Raw genomic sequence first — 26,329 nt, 5'->3', positions numbered from 1 at the left:
AATCTGTTGGTATCCAATAGCAGCGAAGACGACGAAGATACCACAGTCCCAATCCCAGAAGATGGTATTGAATGTATACCGCCCAGCCAAGATGAGGTAAAGACAGCAATAAATCGGCTGAAAATAATAAGGCAGCAGGGGCCGATGGCTTACCAGCCGAGCTGTTCAAAAACGGAGGCGACACGCTGATAAGGTGTATTCATACGCTAGTTAGCACCATCTGGCAGGAAGAACGAGTACCCGACGATTGGAACCTGAGTATCCTGTGCCCCGTCCACAAGAAAGGAGATAAGACTGTATGCCCTAACTATAGGAGCATAAGTCTACTCCCTATTGCCTACAAGATCGTGTCAGGGATATTGTGCGAACGACTAAAGCCAATGGTCAACGAGATATTGGACCATACCAATGCGGCTTTAGACCTGGCCAGTCCACCATTGACCAGATATTTACCCTGCGGCAAATCCTGGAGAAGACCCAAGAGATGCAGATCGACACCTACCACCTTTTTGTCGATTATAAAGCAGCATTCGACAGTCCCCTCCGATCAAAGGTATTCCACGCAATGTCTGAATTTGGTATCCCCGCAAAGCTCATCCGGCTTTGTAAGATGACTTTAACTGATACTAGGTCCTCAGTTAAAATTGGAAAGAACCTCTCCGAAGAATTTTGTACCAAAAGAGGTTTCAGACAAGGAGACAGCCTTTCGTGTGATCTCTTTTACATCCTGCTGGAAAAGGTTATACGAGAGGCAAACGACAAAAGAAGTGACACAATCTACACCAATAGTCACATGTTACTTGCTTATGCTGATGACATAGACATCATGGGCCGATCAGTAAAAGAAGTAACTGAACTGAAGTTGATGGTGTCGACGCGCAATGCGTCCATTAAGATCGGACCGACTGTGGAAGTTGGTTCTTATAATATTGAGGTAGTAAAAGACTTCGTCTACCTCGGCACCTCCGTAAACACAACAAACGACATCAGTTGTGAAATAAAAAGAAGAATTGTATTGGCCAACAGACGCTACTTTTGTTTAAGTAAGCAGTTTAAAAACAAAGCCACATCTCGTCAAACAAAAATAACGCTCTACAAAACACTGATACTACCGTGCTGATGTATGGCTCCGAAGCCTGGGTACTTGCGCAAGCAGACATGGCAGTGCTTGGTGTGTTTGAGAGAAAAATTCTTCCAAAGATTGTAACGTGACAAGTGTCACATACATACAACAACACCTACGGTCTTCCCTTACCACCATAGTAGCAATGAGTCGATATGCGCTCAACAGCACCTCCATCTACGCCAGTCATGCATTAAAGTCATTTGCTTGCTGTACTCAATACACAATAATTCTCATTCGCTTCATTCCAGGTTATACTTTAGTATTCCAGTTTTCGCCGTTGAAGTAAACTTGCTAGGGCTTGTTATCCACCAAGGCATTCCTAGGTGGCGTTGGCAAATTTTGGAAGCGACTACCCATTGTGGCTGTCCTATTAATAAATTGCACACAGTGAATTCTGTTTACTGTCCCCCACAGAGACTTCGGTTTTCTGTCCCACGCGGAGCCTTCGGTTTCCCGTCCCACACGGAGACTTCGGTTTCCCGTTCCCCACGGAGACTTCGGTTTCCCGTCCCCCACGGAGACTTCGGTTTCCCGTTCCCGGAGACTTCAGTTTCCCGTCCCACACAGGGACTTTGGTTCTTTGTTCCTAGATATACGCAGTAGTCTGTATGAGTCCGTAGCTGTAATTAGTGTTATATAGTAGTCGTTCCGAACAGAACAGCAGAGCGTCGTCAACCCGCCCGACATCAATCAACACGTTCCCGATCACTACTGAAACGAATCAGCAACCACGATCGTCGCTTCCGATCATCGACAACTATCGTTATCAGCCAGCATCGTCATCACCGATCCCCGCCAACCATCGGCGTTCCCGAACACCCCCGCAACGTCATCACCGAACGTCGTCACCCGTCGCCGTTCCCGAACAGCTTCGGACGAGTTACCGAACATCACTGAATCGTCGTCACCGAGCTTCGTACACCGTCGTCGTTGCCGACCAACTTTAGCCGAGTTGCCGGGTCGTCGTCACCGATCTTCGTCAACCATTTTCGTTCCCGAACATCACCGAGCTTCATCAACCATCGTCGTCCCCGAACAGCTTTTGCCGAGTTGCCGAACACCAACACATAGAGTTGATAAAGTTCCTGATCATCTACATATCGAAGAAGGGCCAAAGTAATAATTCATTGAAGTAGAACTTGCTAGTTTCTTTTAAATCAATAAACTACTGATTTAGCCCCAAAAGGGAAAACACTAGTCTTTTAATTCATAAGGTTTAGTGGGTCCTTATGGAGCCCCTGGACGCGACTGGAGCTACCCCAGCCGTCGAGAAAACCACGTTGCAAGATCTACGGACCAATCTGCGTTGACGGTGAATATCGACGTCGCATGAACAACGAGCTGTATCTGCTATACAACGACATCAATATTGTTAAACGTATCGAGATGCAGCGATTGCGTTGGCTAGGTCATATCATAAGAATGAGCGATGATGAACCCGCTAAAAAGGCGTATAAATACGGACCGCTTGGCGGTGCACGCAGAATTGGCAGGCCAAGAAATAGATGGCGCAAACATGTGGATGATGAGATGAAAAGGCGCGGTAATCCAGAGTGCGAAGCAACAAATAGAGAGGAATGGAGATCTCTTCTTAGTTCGGCCTATAGAACAAATGTTCTGTAATGGGCCAGCTAAGTGAGTAAGTAGATCGACGTCCATAGTAGAGTAAAATCATAAAATTGCTGTAGTGGGGAATTCGATTTAAGAACACTTAATTTCATGAAATTTTTTAATGAAATTCACGCTAGTGTGGACCGGGACTTACCACTCTTGCCATTACAAAAAGAAAGTCCCAATTTACATTGGGCGAGTTTACTTGCGGCAATTGTCATTTTGTAGGAGAGAGAGGTGAGGCATATGGTAACCCTTTGCCTCTCAACACCCTCTCTCACCTACAAACTGACAATTGCCGCAAGTAAACTCGCCTAATGTAAATTGGGACTAAAGAAACAAAGCTATAAATATAACAAGATAGGATATTTTAATGCTATCATTCATCAGTGAATGGCTTTTGAATTTAACATAAGCTCTGTTCCAGAACTAAAAAGTTTTTACAATTTTTACCACTTTTACACATTTTGCGTTCCCGTACACAAAATTTATATGAAAATCGTTTACGACTTTTACAACTTTTACGACTTTTACCACTTTATAAAGTACGGGAACAGGCCAATAATGTAATTTTACGACATGGTTAAATAACATTATGTTCTTTTATACGTTTTGTACGTAATAATTGTTCCACAAACATCCCAGATGGGACAAGGGAGACTTCTCTCATATCAGTGAGTGCACGCCGATTCATATTGGCTCAATGATATGGGACCTACTTCTTATTGCCGAGTCCGAACGGCGTGTCTTATGACACCACTTGTAGAGAAGTTTTTCATGGCTTAAATACTCAGGAAATGTCGCCAGCATTACTGAGGGGGAATTTTGCCACCGTTGAAAATTTGATGTTGCTTGGCCTGGGATTCGAACCGCAGACCTTCTGAGTGCAAGGCGGACGTGCTAACCATTGCACCACGGTGGCGCCCCATTTTTTGTACGTATTTAACCGAATTTAACGGTACAATTGACATGGAATTCTTCTTGAATAGATCATTGAATTCATTAATTTCGTTTTTGATACTAACTATAACTTGAAATTTTCCTTCTTTATTGCAATTTTAAGTTAACAGCAACCTGCATTGTTTCTGTTAATGGTAATGTTTCTGTTTTCAGTGAATGACCTTCTGGGATATTCTTTAGAAGACTTTGAAAATTAGTAGATAAATGTTTAGTAGATAAGAATGAAGAAGAGGTTTCTTTTATATTTTGTAGAGTTGGGTGATCTAGTTCTAGTTCACAGAAAACATGTGGGACATTGGAAGTGCGAAGTAAACTAGATAGTTCCATATAGTTCCTTTGGCACATTTCTACTATTTAGCACTCCGCAAAAGGGACAGCATTCTAATAAAAATCCTTTAATGATCACAGCTTCTAGTGAACACCTTTCGATGGGGTCTTCTTAAGATAGAGATCCTCTTAAAGTGGCCCATCTACAGAAAGAACATTACTCTCGAGGCAGTTTTATATAAAGGATCCACTGATGGCTCCACTATAAATAAGCCACCCATTGGCAGCGTCTTTTGTATATAGACGAACAACGTAATATATCCAGGTTAAAAATATTTAATTGAATTTTATAAGAATGCATGAGAGAATTTTTTAAAATAATTTTTACAATTATTATTTGTTTTTATTCTTGAATTAGCTGGCGCGCTAATTAATGAAAATTGTTTTATGTTGTATACATTATATACAATCTTGTTTATTATTCCTTATATAAAAAATACGTATGTATGTGTATGTAAATTTGTTGATTGGTAATTATTCTAGAGGATTTTGCTGCCTTGTTGATTAAGACGTTGATTCTGTTTAACATGGACCTGTCGTTTCTTCTCTTCCTTAAATGCCTCAGCATTAGCCTTTTTCTCAATGCGTCTCTCTTGGCGATATTCCTTGAGCAAACGTTTACGTTCTTTTTTCTCTTCTGGTGTTTCATCTTTGGGACGTATCGACAATACAGATAATGTAGATAGAACAGATTTGGCACACAGCGACTTGGGACCTGTTACTTTACCATCAGCCTCATTGTCCAGTTTGGCCAAGGCTTTGGCTGTCAATTGATTACTATCACCGTGTAAGACATTCATGGGCATACCAGTTTTGGGATCTATTTCAATTTTATTAACGCTAGATGAGGTAGTAGAGTTTTGGCGACTTCTCTTCTTGGGTTCATCTATTAGTTTGGGATGATTGTAAATATTGGAATATGTGGATAGAATAGATTCACAATCCCATTTCTTTTCTTTGGGATCTTCAACTTCAACCTCGACAAGTTCCTCATCGGGATCATGATCACCTTCAACAACGGTTGCATATTTTTCGATACGTTTTTTATCCCATTCCTTGTTGTATTCCAAAATTTCATTGGATTTTTTGAACAGTTTGTAACAACCCAAAACGTAGGGATGTTTTTGACCCCAGCTACCCTCAATTTCTTCAGTTGCCAAATCACCCAACTCAGGATCATCATAGGTGGCATAGAAACGTTCAAAACGATCATCAAGTAAGGTTAGTTGTTCATTACGTCTTATGACACTTGATGACATGGAGTATTCTGTAAATTGAGATTTGGTGTCATCTTTGTCAAAACGTTTATTTCTCATGAGGGGGCCCAAACGATCCATTAACTCTTCATCTTCCAATTCGGAGTCGTGTAAGTCATCTGAATCAAAATCTTGGTCACTTGCATCGTCATCATACTCATCGTCATCGTCGTAATCCTCATCATCTTCATCACCCTCACCCATGGCTTTCAAAACAAAATCATCCTCCAACTGATTGTCTTCATCATCGAAATTAAAATCATCATCCAAGGCAGCAACTACATCTGGATCCCAATCAGGACGGGGACCTGGTTGGGGTGCAGCCTTATTCAACATACCCTCATCTTCTTCAAATTCGGTGGCAAACACAGAACTGGGCAAATTCAATTTTGGGGCAGTTGTTAGGCGATTTTCATCCACCCGTTTCTTAACATGATTGGGATTTTCAACATATTCCCATACTGTATCCATTTCAGGTTTCTTTAAATGTTGCAAATAGTTGTAATCATCATCGAAATGTATGCCATATTTTTTCTGCTCCTCGCGGCGTTTTTCTACATCGGCTGGATCGGCATTTGCCTGTTTTTGGGGTTGGCGTGCTCCAGCCTCAACCAAAACTCTTTGTGGAGCCTCGGAATCGGTGACAAGGGGATCATGTTGACTGCGATGTACCAAATGAAATGTTACAGCATTTTTGCGATCAATAAATGCCTTTTTTCCTTTACCCTGTAAGGAAAATATGAATACTATTTATTAGAAAAATACTTCCAATTATTATTATGTTTAAAATTTACCATTTTTGTTAATTATTTTCCTAGAATTTTAATATTTTCTTAAATTTTTGCCCAATCAACAAAAACAAAACACATGTGAAGAAATTCAAGTTAAAAAGGGTTGCCAGAGGCGATAACAAGTTGACACAAGTGTTGTCAATGTCTTCAATGGGAAACTGCAATTATGACGTGTGTCATATGGCAGTTTTTTGTGTGTTAATTAAAGGTAGAGATGTGTTTGGAAAAATATGACAGACAGCAATTTATTGGTCTGTTCCTTTACTTTTGAAAAAGGTAAAACCGGCAAAAGTAGTAAAAGTTGTAAACTGCTCCCATATGATTGAGTGGTGTCAGAAGTAAAGAAACGCTTTTCGAGTAAAAAGGGGTAACACTTTAAGATTCCTGCACGTAAAGGAACATAGCTTATATATCCTTTAAGGGTTGTTTACACCATCTATCAATGTCGTATGAGATGTCAAATTTTCTACCTGCGAATGTTGTACACATAGTCTGACCACTATGAAAATTTTCATCTATCAAAATGATTTGGCAACTCATATGTAAATTTTTCATTTAGGGAGCGCTCTATTTGATACGGCATTCTCGTATGTAAACATAAATTTATCAGCTGTTTTCTGGCATTCTCAAAAAAAAAAAATTGAAAAACGAAATCTTTTAAAAAAGAAAATGGAAAGTTATGTATATTTAAGTATTTAGAAAAGTAAATAAAGGGTGTTTATAATATTATTTTCAGATCGATTGGCCGAAGGGAGCAGTGTTGGAAATTATTGCTTTGTGGCAAAACATGAATGCCTCTATAACCCCAAAAACCTATTCTACCACAACAAACATGCTAGATATTCATTTTCCTTCAACCAAAATTAAAAATTTTCGCAAATTTGTAACTCAACAATAAATGTAAACAATAACAAAAACAGCTGTTTTTATATTTATAGGTTATGTCATACGAAAATAACACTTGTAGGTATGAACGCACAAATTGAAAGTTGTATGGATGACGTCAATTTTGACAAACATAGAGAATGTCGAATGGGTGAAAGAAATGACAGCTCATATGACATTGATAGATGGTGTAAACAGCCCTTTACTTGTCTGAGAAAGAAAGGGGAATAGATACACAAGAAATAGTAAATCTCATGATGTAGACTTCATACCATGGTACAATTAGAAAGGTAGATGCCTCAGCCCAGCTGATCGAATCTAAAACGTCAAAAAACTAGGAATTCGCCATGAAAAATCAAAACAAAAAACCATATGATTCGGTAAGAAAGAGATAGCATGTCTACACTTATATAGAGAAACACAAGTGATAAAAACCCTGTAGGAAGTGTGGGGTCATGTGTTGACATGTCGCCACTTTGTCTACTAATATGGTGACAAAGTCAACACTTTGTCACCAGGTTGTCAACTATTGATACCTTTACCTTAATAAGAAGAAGCATTGTGTATATTGACAGATGATAGCCCAACGAAGCATCCTTTCTTTAATTTTCTTAATTGTTTGGCGTAAAATAATTTTTGCGGTTGGTGAAAAAAGTGTTTTTGTAAAAATCAATAAAATATCGTGAAAACTTAAAGCATATAATTTCAATAACAAGTATGAGCAAAAGAAAATATAAAAGACATGTGAAAAATAAACAATTCTATAGCAAAGTACGAATTCTGAGGCGACTAACAACATTCGTGGTGAAATTTCGAAAATTAGACATTATGTGGAACCTTTAGAGAGGATTATGGAGCCTGATGTATATATTGTCCCGTCTCGCTGGAAATGCTGAACGCAACTAAACATAATAATGAATTACAATGTTGAAGAATTATTTGGCATAAATCGATTTTGAGATTTTTCCAATGTTATACAGCTGTAATAGGCAAGCAAATTTAAGGACATATTTTTTATTTATGTTTATTTATACATGTTTATTCTTTTCAATTCCTAGATGTTATATCAACATTCAGCGAATCGCCTGATAAAACGTTAAGTGCAACAGAAGAAGAACTATTTTAAGCAGACAAGTGATTGGTGCGACTTGGCCAAGAAAATAAGACGAAAACGTTTTTTATTATTGCTATGTTAAAATCTTTAAGCAGCCTTGAAAACATTGCCTTTATTTACTAATTTCTACTTATGTGGAATCTTTGGCTTAGCCATTTAAAAAGATAAAAATACTGTAATACGCAATTTGTACATTTTTAGCATTTTCAAATAATTTTTTTATTCTTTAATGAAATATAGTATTTAAACAAATGTGTAGCTTCATCTTCTTATTAAACGTACTATATAGCTGTTTTATCTATGAAATGTTCCAAATAAGCTAAAAAATTTAGTATTGAAAATCTGGTACTATTGACTCACTACCTCCAATGTCTATACTGACTCTCTACCTCCATTGTCTATACTGACTTACTACCTCCAATGTCTATACTGACTCACTACCTCCAATGTCAACACATGGTTCCTCAGGAACTACTGACTTACTATTGACATACTAGTTCCATTGTCAGTACTGACTTTCGAATGACACGTTCATACAAAATGTCTATAGGAAATTACATTAGTTGTCTACAGTTTGTCAGTAGTACTGTTGACAATGTCAGTAGTAAGTCAGTATAGATTCACTATTGACATTTCCTACAGGGAAGAGACAACAAGAGACCATTTGGCGAAAATTTTGACAGTTTACATTACAAAAAAAGTTGCTTTGTTGTAGCAATTCGCCGATGCATCTACCTTTCTTATTGTACCATGCTTCATACACTTAAAGCGTGGTACCATGGTAGAACAAGAAAAGGTAGCAGCAATACCCAGCTGACTGAACTGGGTTGTAGTGTTAGTGTCAAATTCCATTCGACATTTTATGTATTTATTTCTATGTTCGATGTATATTAGGGATATATATTTTTCAAGAACAAATTTATTCATCATAAAAAAAAAACTATTTCCCATAAAGACGGCTTCATATCATTGACATGTAACCTCCTCCAGGTCCAAACGACATGCCGCACACTAAAACACCGCTTATAGAGGCGGTATAATATTTGTTAATATGTGTGGTATTTTGTTAAACTTGAAAAGAATAAAGCCCTAATAAACATGTGCTTTTTTGTTTTCAAAAGCAAATGATTGAAACAGCTTCTCTTTTTTCAATGAATTACCAGCGACCCGAAACATTTTTGCAAGTATTCTACTTTCTGCGAGAAATTATGCATTTAGTGGAATGATATGGAAACATTCAAATTGAAAATCTAACGAGTTTTCATTCATGTTTTCCAAAATATTCAATCAAATGTGAAAAATTATTAGTTTTTTAAATTCCAATAATTTATAGACATTTCCTTGTTTTGTTTACATTTACGTTGACACTAAGGTTTACAAACAAAAACAAATTCCTTTGTGGTTGTTGTTCGAGTTGTATTTGTTGTAGTATTAACTTTACCTTGTATTTGTTCTACCATGGCGTGGTACACACGATCAGTTTTGACTGTCGATTTTTCGGAAATATCGATAAATGTCAAACCGTCCAGCAACCACAAAATATTTTGTGGTTGCCTGATGACCATGGTGGAATAAGAAGGTGTTACATCGATAACAATAATCGGGTCATTTTCCAAACCAAACGTCAAAACTGACAGTCAAAACTGATCGTGTGTTCCCCCACTTTATTCAAATAATTGCAACAAGCTCATTGTCAATTAGGTTTTTTATTTTGAAACTTGGCAACCCTATAAATTGACAATTCAATTAGATTTGGTATTTTTCTTGGCAGGAGGACTGTGTGAAGAAATAATAGAAATAATCAAGCGAAAATGGAAGAAAATGAACCTAAAATACATCAAGGGAGCACAACCGGGGAGCTGCAAAGCCAAGGAACATCACAAAATGCACTTACACAACAAAATGACAGCGGTTTGTCCATTTCAGGTAAGTTGGGTGTGGGTTAGTACTTCATCATTGTTTTTCTCATAAACAACAACTTCGGCATAAGTTGAGTTTAGGGCCCGGTCCCGGTAGCTTTTGGAACCGCTCTTGGCCCTATGGGCTAGGTTCCCATTTATGAAAATAAATTGAATATATACCACAGATAGTCCTGTGGCCCTGAGTATATTAATAAAGATTTTGTCTTGCACAAGTCCACACTTCCTGAGATATGGGCCTGTGAAATTCCGAAAATTCTATTGTTTCAAGACCGAATACTTGGAAACTTGTACAATTTAAAAGAAAATTTTGTTCCCATTCCTGAGATTTGCACCTGTCCATAGGAGAAAGTTTTAAATCTTCTGCCATTTGGAAAAAAATATAATTTAAAAGAAAATATTGTTCCCGTTCTCGAGAATGTCATTGGTATTTGCGGAACTTTGAAGGCCCATATTTCCGGAAGTATGAACTTGTACAAGACAATATGTATTCATTATACTCAGGGCCACAAGGGCTATATGTAGCATATATTTATACGGGACTGTGCCCTAAACTCATCTTGTTCCACAACTTCGTTTCTTGACTACACACCCCATAGATATGGTGCCGAGAGTAAAACTCCTGGAACTTGAGGAAGAAAATCGTAAAATGTTAAACAATTTCAATGCCCAAAGAGCCAGACTGAAGGAGTTGTTTGTACAAAAGGAACAAGAATTGGAGTCACTAAAATCAAAGCTGCTAGTAACGGAAATTAAGGCCCAAGAAGAGATCTCATCACTGCAACAATTGGTTCAGGGTGAGTAAAACATTTTGTTCCCAATAATAATTGTATAATATTTTTCTAATCTAATTTAAGAAACTGTGGAAGAGTCGGCAATTTGTAAATCAGAAATGGAAATTCTCAAGGAGGAGAATCAACGCATTATACAAGAGAACAGACAACTGCAAGAAAGTCTACAATTGCAGTCTAACACATCAACGTCCCAGGAATTAAGTAGTTTGGCTCCGCAGGTCTTAAATCAAGTAAAGAAAACAATTGCCAGAATTGGAAAAAGTGGTGATCCAACAACTAGTGAAATTGCCACAGATGCGGAGGCCAAGAGTAAAGCCGAGGGTAAATATGTAAGTATGAGAGGTAAATATTGGTATTCAATAGATTAATCAGCTTCATATGTTTCAGAGCCAAGAAGACTCCGAAGTTTTGGGCTCAATTGTTACCCAATTACAAGAAGAAATGAAGGCATTAAAAGAAAAGCTAAGAGAGGCTGATGAAAAATTACAAACAACCAATACGCAGGATCAAGAAGATGATGACTCCACAAACAAACCCCTATCGCCTGTGGCATGTGGAAATTGTCCACAACTGGAAAAGGACATGGAGGAGCTCAAATCCACAGTTGCTGCTAAAAATGAAAAACTAGAAAAACTCAAAAAACAATTGGAAGAAATACAAAAGGAACTAGAAAAGGAGGCCGAATTGAGAGCAGTTTTGGAAAATCAATGGCAAGAAAAACGGGAGGCGCATAAAAATGAAGTTCATGTGTTAAGGGAACAGGTAGTTTACAAATTAAATAATTAAAGTATTCTTAATGACCACCTCTATCTTTACCCTTTCCCTACAGGTCACAACAAATGAACAACAACTGCTGGAATTACAACAGAAATTTTTAGAAACCAAAGACGAGGTGTCACGGCAACTGCAACGTCTTGGCGAAGAAAGGGAAAAAGTCAATAAACATTTAGAATTATTACAAGCTGACAATGACTTCCTTTCTGGCCGTTACTTGGCCACGGCAGAAGAAATCGAAAGTCAATACATCAATTTGCCAAATAATGTTGAAGAGTTGCAGGAGATCATTTTGCGACAACAAAATGAATTGATACAGGCACGACTGGGTTGTGATTATGAAAAGAAACGTTGTGTAACATCGCTGGATGAAATACAAATATTGCGTGACCAGCTGACAGATAGTAATAATAAACGAGCCGAATACAAAAGGAAATATCAAACAGAAATCAGATCATTACAGTAAGTCCCCTATAGGGAATTTTATTTGGTTGACTTTTTTATGGATTTGTTGTTGTTGTTTTTTTCAGAGAGCGCATTACTCAACACATGATGACACTGCAGAATTGTGAATCTGCCAAAGTTGCATTGGAACGTAAAGAAGCTGAACAAAATCGTCAAATATCTGAATTTAGAGTGGAAATAATTGAACTGAGAGATCAAAATGTAAGTTTGAACCAGGACTAGAACTCTAGATCATCTTTCCAAAGGAGATCATAAGGTCTTCCTCAGCATATGGTCTTTCTATAGAAGAACAGAAAGTCATTATAAAGAGGAACAGAAGGTTTTTTCTTTTTTTTTAATTTTTTTAATCGAGCTTTATGATCTATTATGCAAGTGAAAAAGGAAAGCCGACGATTCGAACCCACACACCCACCACTATGTGACATGCATGTTTCTTCTTCGGTAAAGACTCTTCAGACATATCGGATGTGGAGCGGCTTCGATGTCCTCGAACTTTTCTTCTTTCAAATGCATTTTTGTTTTGTATTTTACAACAACAATGAGGATTTTCCCATTTAGTTGTGCTTTCATGACAAACGCTTAGCGCTGCCTTTGAAAGTTATGAGTTTGGCTCTGAACGCTAACACGCCGTGACAACACATTTTTCCTGTGTTTTTCAAGGACGTTTTTTTCTATAGAAGACCTGAAAGTCTTCCGATGGAAGACCACAAGGTCTTCCTATAGAACATCAGAAAGTCTTATTCTCAAGGAAGCACACCAAAAGTTCTATAGAAATTTTTTTTAGGACACCAACATTTCTATAGACAAATTCTTGGGACACCAAAATTTCCATAAACAATTTTTTGGGGACACCAAAAGTCATCTCCGGTGAACTTTTGTATGGGAAAAGTCATCTCCGGTGAACTTTTGTATGTGAAAAGTCATCTCCGGTGAACTTTTGTATGGGAAAAGTCATCTCCGGTGAACTTTTATATGGGAAAAGTCATCTCCGGTCAACTTTTATATTGGAAAAGTCATCTCCGGTGAACTTTTGTATGGGAAAAGTCATCTCCGGTGAACTTTTGTATGGGAAAAGTCATCTCCGGTGATTTTTTGTATGGGAAAAGTTATCTCCGGTCAACTTTTATATTGGAAAAGTCATCTCCGGTGAACTTTTGTATTGGAAAAGTCATCTACGGTGAACTTTTGTATGTGAAAAGTCATCTCCGGTGAACTTTTGTATGGGAAAAGTCATCTCCGGTGAACTTTTGTATGGGAAAAGTCATCTCCGGTGATTTTTTGTATGGGAAAAGTTATCTCCGGTCAACTTTTATATTGGAAAAGTCATCTCCGGTGAACTTTTGTATGGGAAAAGTCATCTCCGGTGAACTTTTGTATGGGAAAAGTCATCTCCGGTGAACTTTTGTATGGGAAAAGTCATCTACGGTGAACTTTTGTATGTGAAAAGTCATCTCCGGTGAACTTTTGTATTGGGAAAAGTCATCTCCGGTGAACTTTTATATGGGAAAAGTCATCTCCGGTCAACTTTTATATTGGAAAAGTCATCTCCGGTGAACTTTTGTATGGGAAAAGTCATCTCCGGTGAACTTTTGTATGGGAAAAGTCATCTCCGGTGATTTTTTGTATGGGAAAAGTTATCTCCGGTCAACTTTTATATTGGAAAAGTCATCTCCGGTGAACTTTTGTATGGGAAAAGTCATCTACGGTGAACTTTTGTATGTGAAAAGTTATCTCCGGTGAACTTTTGTATGGGAAAAGTCATCTCCGGTGAACTTTTGTATGGGAAAAGTCATCTCCGGTGATTTTTTGTATGGGAAAAGTTATCTCCGGTCAACTTTTATATTGGAAAAGTCATCTCCGGTGAACTTTTGAATGGGAAAAGTCATCTCCGGTGAACTTTTGTATGGGAAAAGTCATCTCCGGTGAACTTTTGTATGGGAAAAGTCATCTCCGGTGAACTTTTGTATGGGAAAAGTCATCTACGGTGAACTTTTGTATGTGAAAAGTCATCTCCGGTGAACTTTTGTATTGGGAAAAGTCATCTCCGGTGAACTTTTATATGGGAAAAGTCATCTCCGGTGAACTTTTGATGGGAAAAGTCATCTTCGCTGAACTTTTGTATGGGAAAAGTCATCTCCGGTGAACTTTTGTATGGGAAAAGTCATCTCCGGTGAACTTTTGTATTGGGAAAAGTCATCTCCGGTGAACTTTTGTATGGGAAAAGTCATCTCCGGTAAACTTTTATATTGGAAAAGTCATCTCCGGTGAACTTTTGTATTGGGAAAGTCATCTCCGGTGAACTTTTGTATGGGAAAAGTCATCTCCGGTGAACTTTTGTATTTGGAAAGTCATCTCCGGTGAACTTTTGTATGGGAAAAGTCATCTCCGGCGAACTTTTGTATGGGAAAAGTCATCTCCGGTGAACTTTTGTATTGGCAAAGTCATCTCCGGTGAACTTTTGGATGGGAAAAGTCATCTCCGGTGAACTTTTGTATGGGAAAAGTCATCTCCGGTGAACTATTGTATTGGGAAAGTCATCTCCGGTGAACTTTTGTATGGGAAAAGTCATCTCCGGTGAACTTTTGTATGGGAAAAGTCATCTCCGGTGAACTTTTGTATGGGAAAGTCATCTCCGGTGAACTTTTGTATGTGCAAAGTCATCTCCGGTGAACTTTTGTATGGGAAAAGTCATCTCCGGTGAACTCTTGTATGGGAAAAGTCATCTCCGGTGAACTATTGTATTGGGAAAGCCATCTCCGGTGAACTTTTGTATGGGAAAAGTCATCTCCGGTGAACTTTTATATGGGAAAAGTCATCACCGGTGAACTTTTGTATGGGAAAAGTCATCTCCGGTGAACTTTTGTATTGGGAAAGTCATGTCCGGTGAACTTTTGTATAGGAAAAGTCATCTCAGGTGAACTTTTTTATGGGAAAAGTCATCTGCGGTGAACATTTGTATTGGGAAAAGTCATCTCCGGTGAACTTTTGTATGGGAAAAGTCATCTCCGGTGATATTTTGTATGGGAAAAGTTATCTCCGGTCAACTTTTATATTGGAAAAGTCATCTCCGGTGAACTTTTGTATGGGAAAAGTCATCTACGGTGAACTTTTGTATGTGAAAAGTCATCTCCGGTGAACTTTTGTATGGGAAAAGTCATCTCCGGTGAACTTTTGTATGGGAAAAGTCATCTCCGGTGATTTTTTGTATGGGAAAAGTTATCTCCGGTCAACTTTTATATTGGAAAAGTCATCTCCGGTGAACTTTTGTATGGGAAAAGTCATCTCCGGTGAACTTTTGTATGGGAAAAGTCATCTCCGGTGAACTTTTGTATGGGAAAAGTCATCTCCGGTGAACTTTTGTATGTGAAAAGTCATCTCCGGTGAACTTTTGTATGGGAAAAGTCATCTCCGGTGAACTTTTATATGGGAAAAGTCATCTCCGGTGAACTTTTGTATTGGCAAAGTCATGGTGAACTTTTGTATGGGAAAAGTCATCTCCGGTGATTTTTTGTATGGGAAAAGTCATCTCCGGTCAACTTTTATATTGGAAAAGTCATCTCCGGTGAACTTTTGTATTGGGAAAGTCATCTCCGGTGAACTTTTGTATGGGAAAAGTCATCTCCGGTGAACTTTTGTATTGGGAAAGTCATCTCCGGTGAACTTTTGTATGGGAAAAGTCATCTCCGGCGAACTTTTGTATGGGAAAAGCCATCTCCGGTGAACTTTTGTATGGGAAAAGTCATCTCCGGTGAACTTTTGTATGGGAAAAGTCATCTCCGGTGAACTTTTGTATTGGCAAAGTCATCTCCGGTGAACTTTTGTATGGGAAAAGTCATCTCCGGTGATTTTTTGTATGGGAAAAGTCATCTCCGGTCAACTTTTATATTGGAAAAGTCATCTCCGGTGAACTTTTGTATTGGGAAAGTCATCTCCGGTGAACTTTTGTATGGGAAAAGTCTTCTCCGGTGAACTTTTGTATTGGGAAAGTCATCTCCGGTGAACTTTTGTATGGGAAAAGTCATCTCCGGCGAACTTTTGTATGGGAAAAGCCATCTCCGGTGAACTTTTGTATGGGAAAAGTCATCTCCGGTGAACTTTTGTATTGGCAAAGTCATCTCCGGTGAACTTTTGTATGGGAAAAGTCGTTTCCGGTGAACTTTTGTATGGGAAAAGTCATCTCCGGTGAACTTTTGTATGGGAAAAGTCATCTCCGGTGAACTTTTGTATTGGAAAAGTCATCTCCGGTGAACTTATCGTGGCTATATCTTTGAAAATCCTTGAAAAATAAGTTTAATCGAAAAGTTTTTTGGCACACCAAATTTTAAATATAAATTTTTTGTGCCTTAAAAATTTCAACAGACAATTGTTTAGGACACCAAAATTTAAAAAAAAAAAAATTGGGACGCAAAAATTTCCATCAAAAATTTTTTGGTACACCAACATTTTTGTAGACAATTTTTGGGGACCCAAAAAATTTTATAGAAAAATTTTTGGGACACCAAGTTTTCAATGGAAAATGTTTTTGGACATCAACATTTCTATAGAAACATTTATTTTTATAGTTTTCTATGGAAGTTTTTTTTTTGTACAATTTACATGCCCTTTTTCATATTTTATTTTTCCAGGAAAAACTAACCAAATCTCTGGCCGATGCTAAATCAAAAATTAAAAATCTCCAAGAAGATTTAGCCACCAGCGAAGAAGTACAAAAAGATTTTGTTCAATTGTCCCAAACATTACAGGTAAGTTATAACTGTCCTAAAGCTGTTATACATATACAATTTTTTATCCTCCCCCCCTTCACAGATGAACTTGGAACAACTGCGACATTCCGATCAGGAGGTACGTTGGCAAGATGATGATGATGTTTCCAATTGTCCGGCATGTAAGAATTATTTTACAGTTACCGTGCGTAAAATCCATTGTCGCCACTGTGGCCATATTTACTGTGATAAGTGTATAACAAAAACGGTGCAATCTGGGCCACGTAAACGACCAGCTAGAGTGTGCGATATTTGCCACACGCTGCTGAAACCAAACATAGCTCCATATTTTAGTCAAGAATCGTCATTATCGGCGCAATCACAACAAGCGGCTTCCAATAATACTTAGTAGTCGTTAAGTGTCATAAACAAAAAGAAAAAAAACTTTAAAAGTTACGAAATTAATTTAATTTTATGAACGGAATTTAGTTGGTTTTTTTGTAAGAAAAGTTTTAAAGAATTTAAAACCGTGTTTGGAAAGGATTTTTTATTCAACAATTCCATAATTAATTATATATAGTATTTTTAATGCATGTCCCTTTACATTTTACACATTTGTTTAACTTTATAAAAGTTAAAATATTTGTCATAATCTATTCTGAGATATTCAAAATGTTTTTTTTTTCGTTACTCAATCTTTCTAAAGCCAAATTTATTTAAAAAATGGAAATTTTGTTTATAGTTTTATCTTAGGAAAGTTTATACCAAATTTTACGTTAAGCTTCAAATAAAGATATGCCTCTGTTTAATTTTAACAGAAAAATCAGAGAGTTGATTTTTTGGAGATGGACAAGACAAAAAAGTAAGTATGAAAAACCCATTTTTTATTTCAAAATTTCTTTATTCTAACAATAATTCATTTTATTCACATTTTATTGTCATTTATTTTCACAATATTTTTCTTGTTGTAATCTATACTATAAATTATGTATTTTTGTGTAATTTATTTTTTTCTTTCTTGAAAACTAATTAAAGCATTTTCAATTCACAAGTGCAGCTTATTTTCTTATATAACAATTTATAATATTCTAACTAAAACTAATAGCAATATTAAATGCTAAAAAATTTGTAACTAAATTCATTTAAATATACAAATAAAAATGTATATGAAGTAGGGTAGAAAGTGGTTTGAAAACAAAACAATTATAACTTAAATAATACTGCACTCTTTTAGGCGGCATTTGGGGGGCGGTCATAACTATGTCACAACTTAATGTTATTTCAACTTGTTTTAGTTCAACTATCTTGAAAAATGTCATGAATTAACAAAAAAATAAGCAGAAAACAACTAAATCAACAATATAAACATATTGCAACAAAAATATATAACACATAAAAAAGTTAAGGTTGGGTCCATTGTCCTTCTTTTATAGGTACAGCCTGAGTGTAATGGGTGGGAGCGACAACAATCGACTGCTCAGCATTGCGGAAGAGAAACTGAAAAGAAAAAAAAGAGAAATAATATTAGCAACTGCAGCATTTTTCAATGAAAAAGTTGTCAAAATAATTTTCGGTCAAAACATTTTCTACAGAAATTTTGGTGTCCCAAAAAAATTGTAGAATTTTTTGTATCCCAAACAACACTAGAACATCTTTCCAAAGGAGATCATTAGGTCTTGCTCAGCATATGGTCTTCCTATAGAAGACCAGAAAGTCATTATAAAGAGGAACAGAAGGTTTTTCTATAGAGGACCTGAAAGTCTTCCGTTGGAAGACCACAAGGTCTTCCTAAAGAACATCAGAAAGTCTTCTTCTTACGGAAGCACACCAAAAGTTTTATAGAAAATTTTTTAGGACACTAAAATTTCCATAAACAATTTTTTGGGACACCAAAATTTCCATAAACAATTTTTTGGGACACCAACATTTTTCGGCACTAAAATTTCAATAGAAATTTTTTGGGACACCAACATTTCAATGGATAAATTATTGGGACAACCCATTTTTTAGAAACATTTTTGGGACACCAAAATTTCAATAGAAAAATTTTGTGCCTTAAAAATTTCAACTGACAATTGTTTGGATACATTTTTGGGACAACAAATTTTTTAGAAAAATTTTTGGGACGCCAAAATTTTTTCAAGAAAGTTTTTTGGCGCATCAAATTTTCTATAGACATTTTTTGGACCTGAAAGTCTTCCGTTGGAAGACCACAAGGTCTTCCTAAAGAACATCAGAAAGTCTTCTTCTTACGGAAGCACACCAAAAGTTTTATAGAAAATTTTTTAGGACACCAAAATTTCCATAAACAATTTTTTGGGACACCAACATTTTTCGGCACTAAAATTTCAATAGAAATTTTTTGGGACACCAACATTTCAATGGATAAATTATTGGGACAACCCATTTTTTAGAAACATTTTTGGGACACCAAAATTTCAATAGAAAAATTTTGTGCCTTAAAAATTTCAACTGACAATTGTTTGGATAAATTTTTGGGACAACAAATTTTTTAGAAAAATTTTTGGGACGCCAAAATTTTTTCAAGAAAGTTTTTTGGCGCATCAAATTTTCTATAGACATTTTTTTGGCACACCAAATTTTAAATATAAATTTTTGTGCCTTAAAAATTTGAACTGAAAATTGTTTGGGACACCAAAATTTAAAAAAAAAATTTTGGGACGCAAAAATTTTTTGGTACACCTACATTTTTGTAGACAATTTTTGGAGACACCAATATTTTGTTAGAACAATTTTTGGGACCCAAAAAATTGTATAGAAACATTTTTGTGACACCAAAATTTCTTTAAGAACTTTTTTGCAAACCAAAATTTCAATAGAAATTTTTTGTGACTCAAAAATTTTAATTGAAAATTCTTTGGGAAACTAAAATTTCTTAAAAAAATTTTTGGGACGCAAAAATTTCCATCAAAAACTTTTTGCTACACCAACATTTATGTAGACAATTTTTGAGGACACCAAAATTGCGTTAGAAAAATGTTTCTATACAATTTTTTGGGTCCCAAAAATTGTCTACAAAAATGTTGGCGTACCAAAGAGTTTTTTTAATTGGAAATTTTTGCGTCCCAATTTTTTTTTTTAATTTTAGTGTCCCAAAAAAATTGTAGATTTTTTTGTATCCCAAACAAATTCTATACAAAAGCTGCTGTTCCAACAAATTTTCTATGAAAAGCTTGGTGTTTCAAAATATTTTCTATAGACACTTTAGTGTTACAAAAATTTACTACAGTAATGTTGGCGTCCCAAAAAATTATTACAGAAATGTTTGAGTTCCAAAAAAATTCCGAAAGAAAATTTTCCCAAAAAAAAATTCCTATTCAAATAGAAATTGTTTTGTCCTAAAAAAATATTTTAATGAAATTTTGGTGTCCTGAAAAATGTTGACGTCCCAAAAAATTTCATATTGAAATTAAATTGTTTTGTCCCAAAAATGTTTGGTGATTCAAAAATTTTTCTATAGAAATTTTGGCGTTCTAAAATTTTGGTGTCCCAAATTTTTTTCTATTAAAATTTTAGTGCCCCAAAAAATTTACAGATATTTTCACAAAAATTTTTCCTATGGAAATTCCGAAAAAAATTTTTCCCATAAAATTTCTTATTGAAATTTGATTGTCCCAAAAAAAATATTTTAATGAAATTTTGGTGTCCTGAAAAATGTTGACGTCACAAAAAATTTCATATTGAAATTAAATTATGTTGTCCCAAAAAATTTTGCAAAAATTTTTTCTATAGAAATTTTGGGGTCCTAAAATTTTTATAGGCATTTTGGTGTCCTAATATTTTTTGCGTCCTAAAATTTTTATAGGCGTCCTATTATTTTTTTATAGAAATTTTGGCGTCCTAAAATTTTTATAGGCATTTTGGCGTCCCAAATTTGTTTCTATTAAAATTTTAGTGCCCCAAAAAATTCACAGAAATTTTGGTGACACAAAAATTTTTCCTATGGAAATTCCGAAAAAAAAATTTCCCCAAAAATTTCCTATTGAAATTGTGTTTTGTCCTTAAAAACATATTTTAATGAAATTTTGGTGTCCTGAAAAATGTTGATGTCCCAAAAAAATTCATATTGAAATTAAATTGTGTTGTCCCAAAAAATTTTGGTGACTCAAAAATTTTCCTATAGAAATTTTGGAGTTCGAAATTTTTATAGGCATTTTGGCGTTCTAATATTTTTTATAGAAATTTTGGTGTCCCAAATTTGTTTCTATGAAAATTTTAGTGCCTCAAAAAATTTACAGAAATTTTGGTGACACAAAAATTTTTCCGATGGAAATTCCAAAACAAAAATGTTCCCAAAAAATTTTCTATTGAAATTGTTTTGTCCTGAAAAAATATTTTAATAATATTTTGGTGTCCTGAAAAATGTTGACGTCCCAAAAAATTTCATATTGAAATTAAATTTTGTTGTCCCAAAAAATTTTGGTGACTCAAAATTTTTCCTATAGAAATTTTGGCTTCCTAAAATTTTTATAGGCATTTTGGCGTCCGAATATTTTTTATATGAATTTTGGTGTCCCAAATTTTTTTCTGTTAAAATTTTAGTGTCCTGAAAAATGTTGACGTCCCAAAAAATTTCATATTGAAATTAAATTGTGTTGTCCCAAAAAATTTCTATAAAAAATATTAGGACGCCAAAATGCTTATAAAAAATTTTAGGACGCCGAAATTTCTAAAGGAAATTCTTCGAGACACCAAAATTTTTAGGGACAATACAATTTAATTTCAATATGGAATTTTTTGTGACGTCAAAATTTTTTATGACACCAAAATTTCATTAAAATATTTTTTTAGGACAAAACAGTTTCAATAGGAAATTTTGACGTCCCAAAAAATTCCATATTGAAATTAAATTGTATTGTCCCAAAAAATTTTCTATAAAAATTTTGGTGTGTCAAAAAATTTCCTATAGAAATTTTGGCGTTCTAAAATTTTTTATAGACATTTTGGCGTCCTAAAATTTTTTATAGAAATTTTTGTATCCCAAAATTTTTTGGGGCACTAACATATTAATAGAAAAAAAATTTGGGACACCAAAATTTCTATAAAAAATATTAGGACGCTAAAATGCCTATAAAAAATTTTAGGACGCCGAAATTTCTAAAGGAAATTCTTCGAGACACCAAAATTTTTATAGAAAATTTTTTGGGACAATACAATTTAATTTCAATATGGAATTTTTTGGGACGTCAAAATTTTTTAGGAGACCAAAATTTTATTAAAATATTTTTTTAGGACAAAACAATTTCAATAGGAAATTTTGACGTCCCAAAAATTCCATATTTACCGAAATATTTGATGACACAAAAAATTTTCCAATGGAAATTTTATTGGCCCATCACATTTTCTATTTTCAAGTGAAATTTTGTTTTCCCAACAAATTTCCTATTGAAATTTTGTTATACTATTGTCCCAACAAATTTTCTCTAGTTGTCCCAAGAAATTTTTTGTGGAAAATCTGTTGTCCCAAAAATTTTTCTATAGAAAATTTGTCGTACGAAAAACTCTATAAAAATTTTGTTGTCCCAACAAACTTTTTTTGATGTCCCAAAAATGTTTCTATAGAAATTTTTTGTGCCAAAAAATTTTCTAGTGAAATTTTGTTGCCCCAACAAATTTTCTTTTGAAATTTTATTGTCCCAAAAATTTTTCTATAGGCATTTTTTCGTCCCAAACATTTATATATAGAAATGCTGTTGTCTCAACAAGTTTTCTTTTGAAATTTTGTTGTCTCAACAAGTTGTCTATTGAAATTTTGTTGTCCCAACAAGTTTTCTATTGAAATTTTGTTGTCCCAAAAATAGAAAATTTTTTGTCTCAATATTATTTTATTGTCGCAACAAATTTTCTTTTTCTATTGAAATTTTGTTGTCCCAATAAATTTCCTAATGAGAATTCAGTTGAAATATTCATGTCCTATAGACAATTTGGTTGTCCCAATAAATTTTCTATTGAAATATTTATTGTTCCAAAAGATTTTCTATAGAAATATTGTTGTCCTATTTAATTTTTGTTGTCCCAACAAATTTTCTACTAAATTTTTGTTGTCCCAAAAATTTTTCTAATGAAATTTTGTGGTCGCAAAAACTTTTTCTATTGAAATTTTGTTGTCCCAAAACTTTTTATAGAAACTTTGTTATCCCAAAAAATTTCCTACAGAAAATTTGTTATCCCAAAATTTTTTTTCTGAAATTATTGTGTTAAAAGAATTACTTATTGAAATTACAATCCTCCAAAAAATTTTCTATTCAAATTATGTTGTCCCAAAAATTTTTCTATTAAATATTTGTTGTCCCAAAAAATTTCTAATGAACTTTAGTTGCTCCAAAATTTTGTTCTATACCATTTTTTGTCCCAAAAAATTCTATTGAGATTTTGTTAACCCATCTACTTTTCTATTGAAATTTTATTGTCCCAATAATCTTTCTATTTTAATTTTGTTGTCCCAACAAATTTTCTAATAAATTTTTGTTGTCCAAAAAAATTTCCAAATGAAATTTTGAGTTCCCACAAATTTGTTCCATTGAAATTTTGTTGTCCCAAAACTTTTTATAGAAACTTTGTTGTCCCAAAAATGTTCCTACATTGTTATCCCAAAAATTTTTCTGTTGAAATTTTGTTGTAGCAACAATTTTTCTATTGAAATTTTCTAGTTACCAAAATTTTTCTATTGAAATTTTGTTGTCCCAAAATGTTTTCAATTGAAATTTTGTTGTCTTATTGTACCAACAAATTTTCTATAGTTGTCCCAAGAAATTTTTTGTAGAACTTCTGTTGTCCCAAAAAATTTTCCGAAAAAATTTTATAGAAATTTTGTCGTCCAAACTCTAATTTCTTCAAAAAAAAATATCGTCTTGTCCCAACAAATTTTCTAGTAAAATTTTATTGTCCCAACAAATTTTCTATTGAAATGTTGTTGTCCCAACAAATTTTCTACTGAATTTTTGTTGTCCCAACGAATTATCTAAATTATTTAATGAAATTTTGTTGTCCCAAAAAACCGAAATTTTTTTGTCCCAATAATTTTCTACTATTATTTTATTGTCGCAACAAATTTTCTTTTTCTATTGAAATTTTGTTGTCCCAATAAATTTCCTAATGTGATTTTGTTGTCCAAAAAAAAATTCTGTTGAAATATTCTTGTCCTTTAGACAATTTGGCTGTCCCAAACAATTTCCTATAGAAATTATTGTGTTAAAAGAATTACTTATTGAAATTACAATCCTCCAAACAATTTTCTATTCTAATTATGTTGTCCCAAAAATTGTTCTATTGAATATTTGTGTCCCAAAAATTTTCTAATGAAATTTAGTTGCTCCAAAATTTTTTTCTATACCATTTTTTGTCCCAAAATTTTATTGCCACAATAATCGTTCTATTTAAATTTTGTTGTCCTAAATTTTTGTTGTCCAAAAAATTTTCCAAATGAAATTTTGTGTTCCCACAATTTTTTTTTCCATTGAAAATTTGTTGTCCCAAAACTTTTTATAGAAACTTTGTTATCCCAAAAATTTTGCTACAGAAAATTTGTTATCCCAAAAAATTTTTCTGTTGAAATTTTGTTGTAGCAAACATTTTTCTATTGAAGTTTTCTTGTTTCCAGAATTTTTCTATTGAAATATGGTTGTCCCAACAAATTTTCTGGTGAAATTTTGTTAACCTCTCTAATTTTCTAGTGAAATTTTGTTATCCCAAGAATATTCGTATAGAAATTTAGTTATCCCAACCAATATGCTTTGAAATTTTGTTTTCCCAAAAATTTTATTTAGAAATTTTGTTGTTCGAAAAATTTTTGGAACAAGTGTCGTTTAGGGGCACCTCTCGGATCGGTCCGAAATTTTTACCATATGTAGCCCTTGGGCCCCTGATTCCAACGATATATAATTTTCTGGGGGAAGTCCATACTTCCCGAGATATGGGTCTTGACATTTCGGAAATTTCGTACTTTAACACCTATAGGTTGTTTATGGGCACCTCTTGGATCGGTCCGAAATTTTTACCATAGGTAGCCCTTGAGTCCCTGATTCCAACGATATATAATTTTCTGGGGGAAGTCCATACTTCCTGAGATATGGGTCTTGACATTTCGGAAATTTCGTACATGTAACACCTTTATGTTGTTTATGGGCACCTCTGGGATCGGACTGAAATTTTTACAGTAGATAGCCCTTGGGACACTGAACACAATGATATATAGTTTCCGGGGGGAAGTCCATACTTCTTGAGATATGGGTCTTGACATTTCGGAGATTTCGTACTTGTAACACCTTCAGGTTGTTTATGGGCACCTCTCGGATCGGACTGAAATTTTTACCATAGTTAGCCCTTGGGACGCTGAACACAATGATATATAGTTTCCGGGGGGAAGTCCATACTTCCCGAGATATGGGTCTTGACTTTTTTACTTTTATAACCATTATTTTTAAAACTTATGCAATATGGGACTCGTTTTAAAGCTCACGAAGAGTACTTTCCAATGCCGCCAATAATTAATAATGGTAATTAGATTTTCTAATAATAATTTATTAAGTTATTATTGGGCTACACGATCAAAACTCTCTTTTTAATTGAAAGTGTTCTTAAGTAGACGGCCTTCGGCCGGGGATTTAAGACTTTCTCCTATGGACAGGGTCAAAAGTGGGCTACGTGATCAAAACTCTCATTTAAATTGAAAGTGTTCATAAGTAGCCGGCCTTCGGCCGGGGATTTAAGATTTTCTCCTACGGACAGGGCTACGCGATCAAAACTCTCTTTTAAATTGAAAGTGTTCTTAAGTAGCCGGCCTTCGGCCGGGGATTTTAGACGTTCTCCTATGGACAATGACAAAAGTGGGCTACGCAAAACTTTCTTGTAAATTTAAAGTTTCCTAAGTAGCCGGCTTTGAACAGGAATTTAATACATTCTCCTATAAACAGGTGCATAAAAGTACTCTCCATAAGCTTTAAAACGATGCCCATATTGCCCACGTTAGAATTGTAAAATGTTAAGACCCATATCTCGGGAAGTATGGACTTCCCCCAGGAAAATTATATATCGTTGTATTCAGGATGCCAAGGGCTATCTAGTGTAAACATTTCAACTCGATCCGAGAGGTGCCCCTAAACAACCTAAAGGTGTGAAAGTACGAAAGTTCCGAAACGTCAAGACCCATATCTCGGGAAGTATAGACTTCCCCCCTGAAAATTATATATCGTTGTATTCAGGATACCAAGGGCTATATAGTGTAAAGTTTTCAGTCCGATCCGAGAGGTGCTCATAAACAACCTAAAGGTGTGAAAGTACGAAATTTTCGAAATGTTAAGACCCATATCTCGAGAAGTATGGACTTCCCCCCGGAAAATTATATATCGTTGTATTCAGGATGCCAAGGGCTATCTACTGTAATTTCAGCCCGATCCGAGAGGTGCCCATAAACAACCTAAAGGTGTGAAAGTACGAAATTTTCGAAATGTTAAGACCCATATCTCGGGAAGCATGGACTCCCCCCCGGAAAATTATATATCGTTGTATTCAGGATGCCAAGGGCTATCTAGTGTAAATATTTCAACCCGATCCGAGAGGTGCCCATAAACAACCTAAAGGTGTG

General features: G+C 35.0%; 3 protein-coding genes across 24 annotated transcripts in view; 1 reads left to right on the top strand and 2 right to left on the bottom strand.

Annotated features, from left to right (window-relative positions):
• Positions 1 to 4,407: 4,407 nt before the first annotated feature.
• Positions 4,408 to 6,223, bottom strand: LTV1 (LTV1 ribosome biogenesis factor). The gene is made up of 2 exons (XM_073988697.1): positions 6,075 to 6,223; positions 4,408 to 6,006 (listed from the first exon to the last, which is right to left on the bottom strand). The coding sequence occupies exons 1-2, from the start codon at positions 6,075 to 6,077 to the stop codon at positions 4,504 to 4,506; spliced, it is 1,506 nt and encodes a 501-aa protein (XP_073844798.1). The 5' UTR covers positions 6,078 to 6,223; the 3' UTR covers positions 4,408 to 4,503.
• A 3,536-nt stretch (positions 6,224 to 9,759) lies between these two features.
• Rbpn-5 (Rab GTPase-binding effector protein rabaptin-5) lies at positions 9,760 to 17,548 on the top strand. 2 transcript variants are annotated; one of them, XM_073988681.1, is made up of 8 exons: positions 9,760 to 9,996; positions 10,589 to 10,786; positions 10,847 to 11,112; positions 11,171 to 11,545; positions 11,613 to 12,019; positions 12,088 to 12,223; positions 16,648 to 16,764; positions 16,829 to 17,548. In XM_073988681.1, exons 1-8 carry the CDS (start codon positions 9,882 to 9,884, stop codon positions 17,132 to 17,134), a joined length of 1,920 nt encoding a protein of 639 aa, XP_073844782.1. In that variant the 5' UTR covers positions 9,760 to 9,881; the 3' UTR covers positions 17,135 to 17,548. The 2 variants fall into 2 exon arrangements, with proteins under 2 accessions (XP_073844782.1, XP_073844783.1); XM_073988682.1 differs by having other exon boundaries at positions 9,822 to 10,082; positions 10,119 to 10,786.
• A 57-nt stretch (positions 17,549 to 17,605) lies between these two features.
• Treh (Trehalase) overlaps positions 17,606 to 26,329 on the bottom strand; it is a 70,522-nt gene continuing 61,798 nt past the window's right edge. For all 21 annotated transcript variants that reach the window (XR_012413098.1, XR_012413096.1, XR_012413099.1 and 18 more), the window contains one exon: positions 17,606 to 18,222. The gene's annotated coding sequence lies outside the window, so the exon portion shown is untranslated. The remainder of the gene's footprint in view (positions 18,223 to 26,329) is intronic.

Source organism: Musca autumnalis, unplaced genomic scaffold (assembly GCF_047663935.1).
Source record: "Musca autumnalis isolate F117 unplaced genomic scaffold, ASM4766393v1 scaffold_5, whole genome shotgun sequence".
Classification (NCBI taxonomy): Eukaryota; Metazoa; Arthropoda; class Insecta; order Diptera; family Muscidae; genus Musca; species Musca autumnalis.
The sequence above is the reverse complement of the archived record's forward strand: the minus strand, read 5'-3'. Positions and strand labels throughout refer to the sequence as shown.